This window comes from Triticum urartu, unplaced genomic scaffold, assembly GCF_003073215.2.
Source record: "Triticum urartu cultivar G1812 unplaced genomic scaffold, Tu2.1 TuUngrouped_contig_3354, whole genome shotgun sequence".
Classification (NCBI taxonomy): Eukaryota; Viridiplantae; Streptophyta; class Magnoliopsida; order Poales; family Poaceae; genus Triticum; species Triticum urartu.
In genome coordinates this window covers 55,990-72,104 of record NW_024113885.1, presented here as the reverse complement: position 1 = coordinate 72,104, position 16,115 = coordinate 55,990, and the positions used below count along the sequence as shown (strand labels likewise).

The 16,115-nt window shown below is 46.7% G+C and overlaps 1 protein-coding gene across 1 annotated transcript; it reads right to left on the bottom strand.

The window, feature by feature from the left end:
• Window positions 1-14,253: 14,253 nt before the first annotated feature.
• Window positions 14,254-15,873, bottom strand: LOC125527243 (aspartyl protease family protein At5g10770-like). Its single transcript, XM_048691788.1, has 2 exons — window positions 15,711-15,873; window positions 14,254-15,589 (listed from the first exon to the last, which is right to left on the bottom strand). Exons 1-2 carry the CDS (start codon window positions 15,856-15,858, stop codon window positions 14,352-14,354), a joined length of 1,386 nt encoding a protein of 461 aa, XP_048547745.1. The 5' UTR covers window positions 15,859-15,873; the 3' UTR covers window positions 14,254-14,351.
• Between the last annotated feature and the right edge of the window lie 242 nt (window positions 15,874-16,115).

Here is a 16,115-nt window from a genome sequence, read left to right as displayed (position 1 = left end):
CCCCCCCCCCGCAACGCTCACTGTTCATCCAATCAATCGGCTTCAGTTAGCAGCAGTAGCGAAGGAATCGCTCGATCGGGTTTAGTTAACAGCCATCGATCGATCGCTCGGGTCCAGTAACGCGTAGCCTGCAGTGCAATCGCTCGGGTTCAGTTAGAGCCCAACGCCTCGCTCGGGTTCAGTTAGAGCCAACGCCTCGCACACACGCGTGTACGTGTATGAGAGAAACGCGCATCGCTCGGCCCACGACCTCCCACCGTAACCGGGAACTACCCGAAATTTTCCTCCCCCTCGCTTCTACCATGGTTTTTTCCATCACGGACGGCCCAAAGAATGTCATGCAGCTGCGTCTCCGGCCCGCCCAGGACAAAAAGCCCATTTTCTGTCATGATTTTTTGTCATAGAAGTAGGAGCCCACCACATCTATGATGATACCGGGTTTTGTCACAATTATCGTCATAGAAGTGTCATATGTATGACAGAAAAAATTTCGTTCGGCCCAAAATGTCACGGATGTCTTTTTTTTGTAGTGATGTCCACCAATGCGTGAGCAGACTCCTGCTCCAACTCAGCCACGTCAGCCGTCTCTGCCGCCTCAGCAATCACGGAAGAGACATGCCGCAGATATGGTGCATAGCGGTACGAGTCGAGGTAGTACAGGAGGTACAGGCGGAGACAAGCGATATAAATATGGTCCAAGCAGCCTCTCTCCTCTTCCTCAGAGGCCTTATTACATGACCGAGGAGTAAAATGAAGCCATAGTGAAGGCCCAAGTGGACGCCCATTTTCGACCGAAATTGACACTTCCGCCAAGGGAGAAAGTGCCTGAGGAAAAGATTGACCACTTCATTCGTATGGCTAGACCACCAGCTCCCAAGCCTGTTGACTCAGACTATGAGCGCTAAATCAGGAAGGCACATCGAGCACGACTACAGAAGGAAGCGAGCTTGAGCTCGAGCCAACAAGCAGCTGGCAAAAAATGCGGGAAAACCGTTCCCCAGCTGGGAGAACAGGCGGCGCAATCGATCCCCCCGCTTGTTGTGCCAACAACACATGAGACTACGCGCGCCCTATATTATTGTGGGCAAACCGTTCCCCAGCTGAACAATCTGGTAATAACTGAGGAGCATATAAGCCAGGCTAAAATGCTCAATATCAGTGTTGGACAACTCCTCAAGATCGAGCCCATGTCTCCTCTTAGAGAGGAGGAAATAAAACGGAAATATGTCCGGGGCGAACCTTTGGTCAAGCCCGAGGAGGTCAAGAACCTCCCAATGAGAATGTATGAATTGCATCAGTGGTACATGAACATAACCAAGATTTCCAATTGAGAGTCCCTCATGGTGAATGTCAAGGAGGAGCATTACTTCCATGAGAAAGCTCTGTCCATTGAGTATTCAGAACTATTTCAGTTATACAATCAAGACGCACTCGATAAATCTCTCATCAGTTGCTATTGTCTGTAAGTGATTTCTTTTTGTAATTTAAGTCTCAAGCTAGCTGTAGTGATCATTTTGATCAATCATTACTTGTAATTATCCTCACTATATTCTTTTCTATGGTATTATGCAAGATGAAGATGTATGAAATGAAAAAAATCTGGACGCTATGGCATTGGGTTCATTGACCCAAATACCGTTAATGAGTACACATGGAAAATTCCAAGTTGTCGAGCAAGTTTAGAGGAAATCATGCTAGAGTTCTTCAAGCGCCTCAATAGCAATGAAGATATACTACTTCCTTACAACTTCCTGTGAGTCACACTGTCTTGTACTACAAATTCTTATTTTGCTTACTAGCTAGCTAGATGTTAATAATTAAGTGTATAGGGTATAGGCTAGTTGATTAGTGTTGTGCACATGCACGCTTAATTAAGACATGCAAACATGTGCGCATGCAATTTCCACTGGATCTTGTTAGTCATTAAAGTTGATAAAGGAACAGTTGAAGTACTGGACTCACTACTTAAGGAAGAAAGTGACTTCGCCGTTGTGAAGGGGATAGTCGGCAGGTAATTTCAATCATTATTAACTATATCTCGGCCTATTTAATTAGTTCACCATTTCCTGATATCAACTAGTTAATAACCCCTTTATTCATTTTCTTTGCTGGCGGGCAGGGCTCGGGCAAAGTTCATCAAGGTGACTCCAGGCAAATGGCGACAAAAGTTGTTTTGGTTTCGACCCAAGGTAAGTAATTAAGTATTACTAGCTAGCTTACCATCTCTTTAATTCTTGTTTCAATACCATTAATTAATTATCATGCTTGATTAATTATTATTTGATTAAATTCCATTCTCGTAAAGGCCCTGAAGCAGGCTCCGGGGACTAATCTGTGTGCATACTACGTTTGCGAGAACATTCGCATGATGGCGTCCGAAGCAAATCTCAAAGACAGGAATGGGTACGTTTGCCAGAACACTATTCACAATATTTACATCATTATCGATATCTAGTCACACAACTAATACACATGCATATTGATCTCCGTCTTAACAGTTCAAAGAGGTGCGGGAGAAGCTCCTAGCAACGAAGTGCATACTAGCACTTCAAGAGGAAATAGCGGGATTTTTGCTCGACCAGGTCACAGATCCCAAAGGAGAATACTATTACCCGCTATCTGCCCCATGAACCACTTGTCATCGTGCTTCGAAGGCACCAAGGCAACATGTAGGAGAAATTGTATGTATATATACATGTGTATGTGTGAATAATTAATGGTGGTTGTGAGACATTCAATGATATATGTGCATAACGTGTACAATACGTAGTATCGTAAAATACCAGCAAACAAAAAATAATTAAATGGAAAACACAAAATTAATGGAAAAAAATAAAACCAACCCCCCCCCAAACATTTAGCGCCGGTTCATGCCGAACGGTACTAAAGTGGGGGGGCCTTTAGTCCCCACTCTTTAGTGCCGGTTGTAGAACCGGCACTAAAGGCCCTTATGAACTGGCGCTAAAGCCTGGTTCTGCACTAGTTCCTGTTACCTTCGATCCTCAGACCCACAGTTCAGGACCCCTACCCGAGATCGGCTGGTTTTGACACCGACATTGGTTCTTTCATTGAGAGTTCCATTGTGTCATTAGCAGAAGGTTCGATGGCTCGTTCAATCATCAACAACGAGGGTGTTTCTGGGGAAACCTTCCTCCCTGGTCAACTTTTTGTGTTCGGCGGCTTCGCTCTGCGCCAATTCGATTGGTCACCTCGAACAGATCGACAGCTACGTCCATGGTCATCAGATCAGATTCGGGAGCCCGAATTACGTCGACGATGTCCGAAGAGACTTGATCTTCGAAGGGTTCATGACCTTGACCGTTGTTCCTCTGTTCCAAGAGGAAAACTGATCGGACTCGTCCTCATGCACCGCTCACGGACCAACTATCATCCCTGCCCTGGCCTTAGATCCAAGGCAGACTACTTCTTCTGAAGATGGGGATCTAAAAACCACCGGACCCTCTCCTATTATGGAACTTTTCTCTAGAGACCCGGAGGTAGCTATGTCTTCGGCGAGCCTGGAGTCAAACAGGACTCTCCTGATCATCGGACAGCTGAACCCGCCTCAGGATGCAAACTCCGAACTCTCGAGGCCCGCATCTGGTGTCCACAACCTGGAATCATCCGTGCCTAGCCCTGCAGGTCCTCAGTCCCCCGACCGGCCTTCGCTCTTAAACGAGGCCTTGGACTTAATGCGATCCCTTGCCATTACAGAAGCGTCACCTCCGAACCACGCCCGGCCTGAACTAGGGGCTGAGAGCGGGGAATTTTACGTCCCACGCACCACCCACTTAATAGCCACTTCCGAGGATCTGAACGACATGCTAGATTACGCCTCCGAAGACATCGACGGTATGGTTGACGATGCCGGAGACAAACAAAGCCAAGACCCGCCATTTACCGGGCACTAGATGGCTACCTCTACATATGATGTATATATGGTGGATACACCCAAAGACAACGACGAAGGCAGGGAAGATCTGAGTGAGGACAAGCCCGCGGACCCACCACCAAAACGTCGATGTCAGCGACGCCGCTCAAAATCACGCCGCGAAAAGGACAGTAATACCGTCACCGGAGATAATAACACTCCGGACAATGCCACGGATCCCGAAGACCCCGTCGAGCCTATGTCCGAACATGACGACTGGGAGGAGGGACAAGTCAACCCCGACGAGCCTGTCGGGAATGAGGATTTGGAAGATAGTAACTATCTGCCGATCTCCGAGGATGATGTCAGCCTCGTTAACGAAGACTTCATCGTGCCAGAGGAACCCCTCGAGCAAGAGCGCTTTAAGCGTCAACTAATCGCAACTGCGCAAAGTCTAAAGAAGAAGCAGCAATAGCTCCAAGCCGAATAGGATACCCTCAACGATAGATGGACCCAAGTCCTAGCTGATGAAGATACGGCCTCGAGGGCCCAACAAAGAGTTATCTGAAGTGCCGGCTACTACCACAATTCGACGACGAGGCCCTCGAGCCAATACCGTCGAGATACGACCGCGCTGATGAACCAGACCGACCACCACGTGGGCGAGACAAAGCAGCTACTTATGTCAAACACCATCCCTTACCACCTCGCCATCGAGACAAAGAGGTAGTAGCTCCAGGATATACCTATGACTTATGCCAGGACCTGGATAATAGAGCCGGTCAGGCCAGATCAATCTATGGATCAAGGGGGCGTGCCCCAACACGAGACGACGACCATCGAGCCTGGCATGATAGGCATAACCTCAATGTTTTACCGGTGGATCTTTGCGTCTAAGGTCGATGGATCTTGGGTAGGGGGTCCCAAACTATGCGTCTAAGGTCGATGGTAACAGGAGACAGGGGACACAATGTTTTACCCAGATTCGGGCCCTCTCTATGGAGGTAATACCCTACGTCCTGCTTGATTGATCTTGATGAATATGAGTATTACAAGAGTTGATCTACCACGAGATCATAATGGCTAAACCCTAGAGGCCTAGCTTGTCTGGTTATGATAATGAGTCTCCCCCTCTGGACTAAGTCCTTCAGTTTATATAGACACCGGGAGGATCTAGGGTTACACAAGGTCGGTTACAAAGAAAGGAATCTACATATTCGGTCGCCAAGCTTGCCTTCCACGCCAAGTAGAGTCCTATCCGGACACGGGTGCAGTCTTCAGTCTTTGTATCTTCACAGCCCATCAGTCTGTCCCATGGTTAACAGGCCGGACGCTCGAGGACCCCTTAGTCCAGGACTCCCTCAGTAGCCCCTGAACCTGGCTTCAATGACAAGGTATCCGACGCGTAGATCTGTCTTCGGCATTGCAAGACGGGTTCCTCCTTCCGAACTCCAAGGTAGTCTTTGGATGTATTGAACGTGTCCGGACCTGTAACACACACCACACACAATCATAGAGAGAATATAATATTCCACGAGTCCCATCCGCTGACAACTTTTTACAACATGACATCACGTCTGCCCGATCACTATATTGAACCTTTTTGTCTGCCATCCCGTGTTTCGAGACGCGATTTCCATTGGCACGTCTTGTCAAAGCAGAGATCGTGTCCCCTTATTGCGAGATTCTCATCAATACAGGCGTGGGCAACCCAACCGTGCCATTTACACAGCCCTTGGGAGTAGGCGAATTTTAAGGCGAGTGGAGAGGCGTTCGATATTTACTGCCTTTATAAGGAGATAAGAATCCCTTTTCTTCACCCATGCCTTCTTTCTTCCTCTGCCCTTCCACTCTTGAGCTCCAGCGCCCAAGTTCTCATCTTCTCCATCTCGAGCAAGCACTCAACCATGTCTGGATCCGGAGGTCAAGGCAAGTGGATGGCCTCCTCCATCCAGGAGGAGGACATCGCCGAGCTTCGGGCGGTCGGGTACCTAGTGAAGGGAATCGCCCACCGCCTTCCGGCCCAGGGATAAATCATTCCCACACCGAAGCCCAATGAGAGGGTAGTATTCATCCCTCATTTCCTCCGTGGGTTAGGGTTTCCACTCCACCCCTTCGTCTGCGGACTGATGTTCTACTACGGGATAGACTTCCATGATCTATCCGCGAACTCCCTCCTCAACATCTAGGCGTTCATCGTCGTGTGTGAGGCCTTCCTTCGCATCCAACCCCACTTCGGGCTGTGGCTCAAGGTCTTCAATGTGAAGCCGAAGGTGGTGGATGGCCAGCCCGCGGAGTGCGGAGGCGCCATGGTGAGCAAGCTGGCCAATGTCTCCTGGCTGAAAGGCACTTTCGTGGAGACTTTAAAAGAATGGCAGAAACACTGGTTCCATATCACAGAGCCCCGCGGCACCACCTGGGCCACAACTGCCGAATTCAACACTGGCGCTCCCATGTGACTCACTTCCTGGGTCGAGAAGGGCCCGAACTAGTGATCGCCAGACGAGCTGACAGCCCTGCAAACGTGCATTCAAATCATGGTGGATAAAGATATCAAACTCGTCGATATAATCCAGGTGATGCTAGTTCACCGGATTCTTCCATGCCAAAGCCGAAGCCGCCCTCTATGGGAGTTCAATCCGAAGATGCACCATACCCTGAAGAGGCTCTTTGAAACCACTCACGAAGATGCCTAGAGGTTGCTTTTTAAGGGCAACGAAACACCACTGGACACATATTCGGACCGCGGGCATGACATCAACCACCTCGCCAACAAGATATATTATTCTTACTGCATCCCTTACTTGCTTGTTTCAAGGATGGTGTCTAAGCTTTTATCGTCATCATTTCTTCAGGACTGGATGGAGAGGGCGAAGCGGATCCAATGTCCGGCTCCGCTGCCTGAAGAACCAGTCATCCCGCGTTCAGCGAAGATGCTGGTGCCGGCGCCCTACAAGGCGCCAGAGAAGAAGGCCATAGGGAAGGCCACGGGGGTCCGGAGTGGCCCCCGCCGCAAGGGTGCTTCGGATGCAACGTCCGAAGACAAGACTTATTCCTCCGCCGCCGAAGACGACGACGATGATGATGAGGAGGAGGAAAACAACCCTCCCCCTAATGAGGGGAAGAGAAACAGGGTGACCTCCACCATTCTGGAGGCGGAGGCACCCAAGAAGGGGAAATGCCCACTCGTGGGCAGCTCCGCATGGGACGTTGAAAGCAGTCCGGAGCAATGCCCCGTACTAAGCCGCGGGCAGCATTGTAAGTGCTAAGACTTATATCCGCCCATAAAGTTCCTCCTCCTCCTCCTCCTCCTCATTGCATTGACATGGTTGGTTATGTTATTGTAGTCCAGCCCACAACAACTCCCCGCGATCCTTGTTAGGAGGTTCGCTGGATTCCAAGGCGATGGCCAGCGAGTCTCCGCCGGCCGCTCACTCCTCCAAGGCCAAGGACGAGCGGAGGTGCTGTCTCGAAGGACTGTTCCAGGCGGGGGAGAGGCTCAGTCGGTGCTAGAAGGCACCCTAGGGTCCAGCAGGGACATGGGATTCCCTACTGTTTAAACTTATGCCCGAAGGAAATATGCCCTAGAGGCAATAATAAAGTTGTTATTTATATTTCCTTATGTCATGATAAATGTTTATTATTCATGCTAGAATTGTATTAACCGGAAACTTAGTACATGTGTGAATACATAGACAAAACAAAGTGTCCCTAGTATGCCTTTACTAGACTAGCTCGTTAATCAAAGATGGTTAAGTTTCCTAACCATAGACATGTGTTGTCATTTGATGAACGGGATCACATCATTAGGCGAATGATGTGATGGACAAGACCCATCCGTTAGCTTAGCACTATGATAGTTTAGTTTATTGCTATTGCTTTCTTCATGACTTATACATGTTCCTATGACTATGAGATTATGAAACTCCCGAATACCAGGGGCACACTTAGTGTGCTATCAAACGTCCCAACCTAACTAGGTGATTATAAAGATGCTCTACAGGTGTCTCCGATGGTGTTTGTTGAGTTGGCATAGATCGAGATTAGGATTTGTCACTCCGAGTGTCAGAGAGGTATCTCTGGGCCCTCTCGGTAATGCACATCCTTTTAAGCCTTCCAAGCAATGTGACTAATGAGTTAGTTGCGGGATGGTACATTACGGAATGAGTAAAGAGACTTCCCGGTAACGAGATTGAACTAGGTATGATGACACTGACAATCGAATCTCGGGCAAGTAGCATACCGATGACAAAGGGAACAATGTATGTTGTTATGCGGTTTGACCGATAAAGATCTTTGTAGAATACGTAGGAGCCAATATGAGCATCCAGTCTCCGCCATTGGATATTGACCGGAGAGGTGTCTCGGTCATGTCTACATAGTTCTCGAACCCGTAGGGTCCGCACGCTTAACGTTCGATGACAATTTGTATTATGAGTTATGTGATTTGATGAACCAAAGTTTTTTCGGAGTCCCGGATGAGATCACGGACGTGACAAGGAGTCTCGAAATGGTCGAGACATAAAGATTGATATATTGGACCATGTTATTCGGACACCGGAAGTGTTCCGGATAGTTTCGGGAAAAAACGGAGTGCCGGAGGGGTTACCGGAACCCCCCAAGGGAACTAATGGGCCACCATGGGCCTTATTGGAGAGAGAGGAGGGCAGCCAGGGCAGCCCCCCCCCCCCTTGCAGTCCGAATTGGACAAGGGAAGGGGGGCGGCGCCCCCCTTTCCTACTCCCTCTCCCTCTCCTTCCTTACCCCTCTCTTCCTTGTGGAGCGCCCCTAGGCCGGCCGGCCTCCCCCTCCCTCCTTTATATACGGGGCAGGGGGCACCCTAGAACACACAAGTTGATCTTTTAGGCGTGTGCGGTACCCCCCTCCACAGATACACACCTCGGTCATATCGTCGTAGTGCTTAGGCGAAGCCCTGCGCCGGTAACTTCATCATCACCGTCACCACGATGTCGTGCTCACGAACTCTCCCTCAGCCTCAACTGGATCAAGAGTTCGAGGGACGTCACCGAGCTGAGCGTGTGCAGATCGCGGAGGTGCCATACGTTCGGTACTTGGATCGGTTGGATCGCGAAGACGTTCGACTACATCAACCGCGTTACTAAACGCTTCCGCTTTCTATGAGGGTACATGGACACACTCTCCCCGCTCATCGATATGCTTCTCATAGATAGATCTTGTGTCATCGTAGGCAATTTTTTTGAAATATTACGTTCCCCAACAATGCCTAGTAGTGTTCTTATGCTACTTATGCCTACCTTACCTGCCTGTTTTCATGTTTTGGCTCTGTTCTTCATTTTCTTCCGTTGTTGTTCTTGTTCTTGATCATCCTTTGTGTTGTGTGCTGTCAAATGGGTGGTAAGTCCACCACATTTGAAAGGGGTGAGCAAACCAGGTACTTGCACACAACCAAACAGGTGTGCTTCACCCCTAAAGCACATGCAACCAAACAACTTGCACCCATGTCGGCCTTGACGCAATGCTGGCAACCAATCAACATGCAGATATTGGTTTTCTTCCTGCATACGCTCCGCCAGACCAAACTGGGATAAGCATGCAAAGTGGCAAAAAACAATGCTGGTAACCAAGCGCATCCCTAGCAACTTACATCGAAGGGTACCTCGCGTCTCGCACGCCTCGTGTGGAAGGGAGACGAGACGTGGACGCGGTCACAGGGGACGGCAAGAACCACCGTCGCCAGCGCTGGACGTCTGCTTCCTCTTCTTCCTAGGGTAAGCTGGCCTTCTCCCGCGAGGTACACCGCCTCCCTCCAACTCCCCTCCCCTCCATCTTTGTCTAGGGTTTCTCAATATGGATGTCGCCGGTTGGTCCACCATTCGCCTCGTCGTCCCCGGCGAGCTCGCCAAGCACACCGTCCTCGAGAGCCACCACTGGCTCCTCTCGCCTTTCCAGCACCATTGTTGTGAGAGGCCTTTCCTATTGTTCCTCTGCCTGCTTCCTCATCACATTCCTCCTCCCCTTGTTTGAAGTTTGTTGATGCTAGATGTGGACTACTATTTAAGAAAACTCCAACCCTTTTTTATCTCATCTATGTGTGCCTCAAAATTATAAATGTAGATGCTCAAGTAGGATCTCTACCTTTTGGTGCCGACTTTATACTCCATAGTAAACAAATTCCCATTATTATTAGCATATAGTATGTCTGATAACAAAGTAACAAAATACAGCCAATCATTTTGTGTTAGATATTGATAACTGGATGTAGTGCGAGGAGAGAATCATTTTGCTGCACATACGTTTCATTGGCATGTCATCAGTCTGATTAATTTTGACACTATGTGCTAAAAATATAGCAGCTAATTGTCTTGTGTTAGATACTGATGAAATTCAAAAATGGAATTATGGGTATACGAACCAGATATTTGGAGGCATATAATATACTAGTTTCATGCATGAAGTTCCATTGAATGATAAAATACACTTTAACTTCACATGCGAAAGTCTCAAAACAGTATACTTTTTTTGGTAGTCAAACTATATTACATCTTGCATTGTTTAGAAATATATGCATTTTGTCGCCTAATATGTGAAACATTAGGGTCAATATCTACTGCTGCTTCTTGTTTTTCTCTACTAGTTCCTCTACATTCAAGTCTAGCAGTAGCTTCGTTTTCAAATATGTAAGGAATTACTTTCGAAATGACACTACCTGCTACCTTATACATCTACTTGTTGAATGTTCAACTTTGCAAAATGCAGTGAACACCTATTCTGATGTTAGAACTGTTGTAGCGTCACTCTGTATATCTTGCTTGCATCTTGTCTGAATAAAGTTGAAAGTTAAGAAATAACTGAACCATATTGCTCCAGAGCAGGAACTAACTGAAACCATTTTTTGTTTTTTCCAATCAGTGAGAGAAAGGTACAGTGAGCTTTTCATATGTAAGTTACAAAGGTCAGCAAGGCATTCCTTCTTGCAGTTTGACGAACTAATGAGAAAACATGCCGAAGTTAACTGTTACTGGTTTGATTTGCTAAGATCAGTAAAATACATGCACACAAGAGCTGTAGTATATTTATGTGGTTGCTAACTGAGCATATGCATGCACATGTCTGAACTGAGAATATACTTAAGCTCCTATTCCTGATTAGCTTAGAACATACATGTTTTTTTTTTGTGAATGAATGCTTTGTTTGCATACTTATTTGAATAAAGTACAAATAACAGGAAGAAATTGAACCATACTGTTTGGCAATCAGCAAGAAAGTAATTGTAGTTTATTTTGTTAGAGAAATAGATACACTTTGGTAGTATATGTTAAGACTGTCGGAACAAGTTCTCAGACATATCTCTGGCCTCTGGGTATATACTACTCCCTCTGTAAACTAATATAAAAGCGTTTAGATCAGTATTTTAGTGATCTAAACGCTCTTATATTAGTTTACGGAGGAAGTATATACTAAGGCCTTATTCCTGGAGAGCAAAAGTTTAGAAAGGTTGTGGTGTTGCTCTGTACAGGAATTGCTTACATGCATGGCTAAATAAAGTGTACAGGAGAGAGCAAAACAGAACAATACTAATTATAGATTAGGAACTTAGGATTAGGCATGCACATGTCCTTTGGTCAGATAATTTGGCTACGCAGGAGCTGTACATGCACACATTCAGGTAGAAGAAATAGAAGCCAGGAAAGAAACCTTTCACGGTAGTTTGTGCATCAGGACCCTTTGTTATTCCAAAGAAACACCCAGCTATTGCAACACCACCATGAGAGAGAGAGAGACAGACAGAGAGAGAGAGAGAGAGAGAGAGAGAGAGAGAGAGAGAGAGAGAGAGAGAGAGAGAGAGAGAGAGAGAGATCTGCGGGAGAGGGGACAGGTCCAGGGGTTGTGCTCATCTCGTGGGCGAGGAAGTGAATGCAGGGAAGGCTGCCAGCTCTAAGCCGGAGCTCGAGGTTGGCGTCGCACGCTCTGCCACGACATCGTCCTCCTAGCGAGGGGTTGAAGACGACCCTGCCCGTCGCTGGGTTGGGCTGGGTCGAAAATTAGAACAGATAGCGCCGAAGTACATAAGATTTTTTCTATTTCCTAGCTAAGATTTTTTCTATTTCCTAGATTAGAAAAAAACTAACAAGAGGGACCCATCCATAGGTCAAATACCATCTTTGACCGTGTCGGTATCAACATCTGGTCAGTGGAAACCAGCCAGGGACTGTTTTTGACCGGTTTAGGATTGTTTACGCGGTAAGAGAGCAGAAATAAAGATCAGTGGGTTGTGAACCACCAAGTTTCTTCAGGGTAGTAAAATCGACCTTTTTTTCTTAGTTTTCACGAAGGCAAGTTTTATTGTTTTTCACCACCACACTTTTTTAATGACCATGAGAAATAAAACTATACCTTTTGCCATATAAAAATTACAAACATGTTTCTGTTCTTCCAAAATAATTCCCATTATATTTTTTAAGTGAACTTCTTTTCTTTAGTTCTAGTAATAAGAACATGGTAATTATTAATTATACTATGGAAATTCCAAACATGATTTTTTTTATTAGACAATGGCAAATTTCCAGACATGGCAAATTTTCCATGACAACTTTAGTAATTAGACTATGGTAGTTGTTTTGTATATAGCATGGTATTTTACTATATTAGACCATGACATATATATATAGACACACACACACACACACACCATGTCAATTTTTTTCATTAAACCATGGCAATTTAATTAACTAGAATATCATAGTTTTTTATGTAGCATGTCAATTTAATAATTTAGACCAAGGCAAGTTTTAAAGAAATTCTATGACATTTTTTGTTAGTTAGAACATGCAATTTAATTAACTAGACCATGTTAATTTTTTTATGTAGCATGGCAATTTAATTATTTAGACCATGGCAAGTTTAATATAACTTCCATGACAATTTTTGTTAGTTAGAACATGTCAATTTAATTAACTAGACCATGTTAGTTTTATTTGGTAGCATGGTCATTTAATTATTTTAGACCATGCAAGTTTAATATATATTCCATGGCAATTTTTGTTAGTTAGACCATGGCAATTTAATTAACTAGACCATGTTCGTTTTTTAGATAGCATGGCAGTTTAATTATTTAGACCATGACAAATATAATAGGTATATCATTGCACTTTGGTTAGTTAGACCATGGCAACATAATTAACTTGACCATGGTAGTCTTTTAGGTAGCATGACAACTTAATTATTTTAGACCATGGCAATTTTAATGTCTATAACCATGGTAATTTTGTTAGTTAGAACATGGTAAGTTTCCCTGTCTCAAAACTATTTTTTTTATCATGGACCATGTCAATTTTGTTGGACTTATCATGACAATTTTATTTAACATACCATGGTAAAATACTATCAAATCTGTTGACATGATATTTTTTCCCTAGCCATGTCAAATTGCATTGCTTTGCACAATGTCTACAATACGACAACTATCTCGATTTCTTTTCTTTTATCTATGCACGCTTTGTGTGTTTCGAAATCATGATTATGTTGTACTCCCTCTGTTTTAAAATAAGTGTCTCAACTTTGTACTAACTCTAGTACAGAATTGTACTAAGCTTGAGACAGTTATTTTGAGACGAAGGGAGTACATTATTATTTATAAGCATGACAACTTCTGCAGCTAGTAAACAATATGTATGTTCTTTGAATGGTTGGCTATGCGGTAGTTTTATTATAAAATTGACGATAAGTCTGCATGCTTTTGATTAATTAAGTCAGGTGAAGAAATATTAGTTTTTCCGAGGCCTGTTTTTTCTAGAGGTAAAAATGGTTTTTTTTGGCCCATTTTTTTTGCTCGAGACCTTATCTTTTCATGTTAATGACAAGTTTGTCCATGTGGAGGGTTTGCGCTGAAGGTGTCCTTTTAGCAAACAAATTCGTCGCTTGCTCGACCTTCACAGCACGAACGAATCATTCGCTGGGAGGTCCCGTCAAATCTAACGTTCAATAGTATCGGCGTACAATGAAAAAAGATAAGTCGGGATTGGATAAGATAGGGTGCTGCTTTCAGGGATTTAGAGTTCAGGGTTCATTTCCGATCCCGACTACGAGTTCAAGGTTTTTTTAAGGGGTGTGTTTAGGACATATCTAGATGTGACATAATTATATCACATCCAAGCAAATGTCCATTCTGTATGTGGTTTATTTTAATTTTTTTGCTGCATTATATATTTGTGGGAGCTTGGACGTGACTTTCTTAAAAAACATGTAGATGTAAATTAGACAACTTGTTTTTTAAGACTTTTTTCATTCTTATTAAACTACCCGAAGACAATTACAAGTATGTTTTGGTTGGTAGTTTGCATGCTTGCATCACGTTGCAAGTCGAAGCACTATAGTGCGCTGATGGTTTGGCCCACTTCATGTACTATGACACTTTTACTATATGTAGCTCGCAGCAGCAAACAAGTATACGACGAACTTGATATCCCAATAGTATGAACGGTGTCCTTGTGCGCGCCGATCAGCATGCGCCAGCCTTGAACCCCACGGCGCCGCCGCCAACATCGTACAGCACCTCGATCGTCCGCTGCTGCACGTTGCCGATGATGCCAAGGGAGCTGTCATCGCTGTTGGCCGCAAAGGCGAGGCAGCTGTCCAGAATGATCCCGTCGGTGGCGAGGTCGACGACGACTTCCCCGGAGAACACCAGTGCGACGCTCGGTATGTTGATGGTGGACTGGCCGCTGAAGTCGAAGCACGTGTCGAAGATGCCCATAGGCTGCGCCGGCGGGTACTGCTTCATGCCGGCCTTGAACGCCGACGATAGCGCAGAGTACGCGGTCGCCGGCAGCCGCGTTATGATTGTGCCGGAGTCCATGATCGACCTGCCGGAGAAGACCGAGGCGGGTATGTTGAGCTGCCTGCCTCCCACCCTGATGGCCTCAAGGAGCACGCCGTAGTACGACGGGACCTGACTGCTCCTCAACATCTGTGTCTTGGAGAAACCTGAGGTTGCTGCGCCGAGGGTGAGGAACCCAGAGGAGTCCGGAGTCGGTGGGAGGCAGTACGAGAAGGCCTTGCCGAAGGTCCCCGCGGTCTGGGTGGCGAGCGACTGAGCGCCGCCGCCGAGCCCCATGAGCCCATCGGTCTGGTCTTCGAGAAGGTTGCCCGACTCAGACTGGCTGCATCCGAACTGGAAGTTGCTGACGGAGCTGGAGCCCAGCGCGAGCTTGTCGGAGCTGTACGTCCCGGTCCCGCTCGAACCGTCGCCGTATTTGACCATGTACTGGCACTGGGAGCCGGAGCAGCCGTTCCCCTCATGGCTCTGGCTGAGCTGCGCGCAGGCGGCGGAGCTGCAGGAGAAGGGTGAGTAGGTGCTCGACGAGCTGGGGTCGAAGAGCGAGTCCGCCTGGGTGTGGCACTGCGAGCACGGCTTGCACTGCACCCAGGACACGTCGCTGCCGGTGTCGATGAGCATGGTCTGGGTCATGGCCGGCGAGCCGATGCCGACGGTGATCAAGTACTCCAGCGTTCCCAGGGAGGTGCCCAGCGTGGTCGGCACGGTAACGTCCGATTGCTCCACGTCACCTGCGCCACCCTTGACGCCGGAGTACTTCCGTCTGATGTAGGCGGCCCGGAGCTGGTCACGCCGGAGCATCTCCTCCAAGGTCGGCGCCTTGGTGGAGGGCACAGGCGAGGGCGAGCACGGGCCGTGCCGGTGGTGCAACGGCACGGTGACGCCGCCGGATGATGGAGTCACTGAAACAACCGAACAGAGAAAACACGATGACAAACGTACGTGCTCAAAATATCCTCAAAATAGTGCAATGAAAACCAATCGAATTGCATGCATGTGCGTTCATGGACAATGCTACTGCACCTTTGGGCTGGGAGCAGTTGACGGCGGCAGATTTCAAAGAGCCAGCGTGCAGAACCTTGTAGGTGCGAAGATCGTATCCTTCGTGAGCAACGAGAGTGTGAAGACAGGTGCACAGCAGGAGAATCACAAGCTTCGGAATAGATGCCATGGCTGAGATGCAGTGAGCTGCAGCTGCAGCATGCGAGCCCTGCTTTTATACCGCATGCGTATAAAAAAACAAAAGATAGAAGTAAATATCGCATGATTCGATTGTGATTTGTGAAAACAAGCATTGTATTACTGGGCAAAATGTGTGGTGAACCTACGTGAGAATGCTTGTGAAAACAAGCATTGTATTATTGGATCAGGCACCGTATATCAGGATTATTTGTTGAGCCGACGGAGCGCGACGTGGGTTCATACGGC

Coding starts and splice junctions, on each gene's coding strand:
- LOC125527243 (XM_048691788.1), bottom strand. CDS start 15,858: ATGGCATCTATTCCGAAGCTTGTGATTCTCCTGCTGTGCACCTGTCTT. Junction 15,590..15,710: donor CAACTGCTCCCAGCCCAAAG/GTGCAGTAGCAT, acceptor CGGTTGTTTCAG/TGACTCCATCATCCGGCGGC.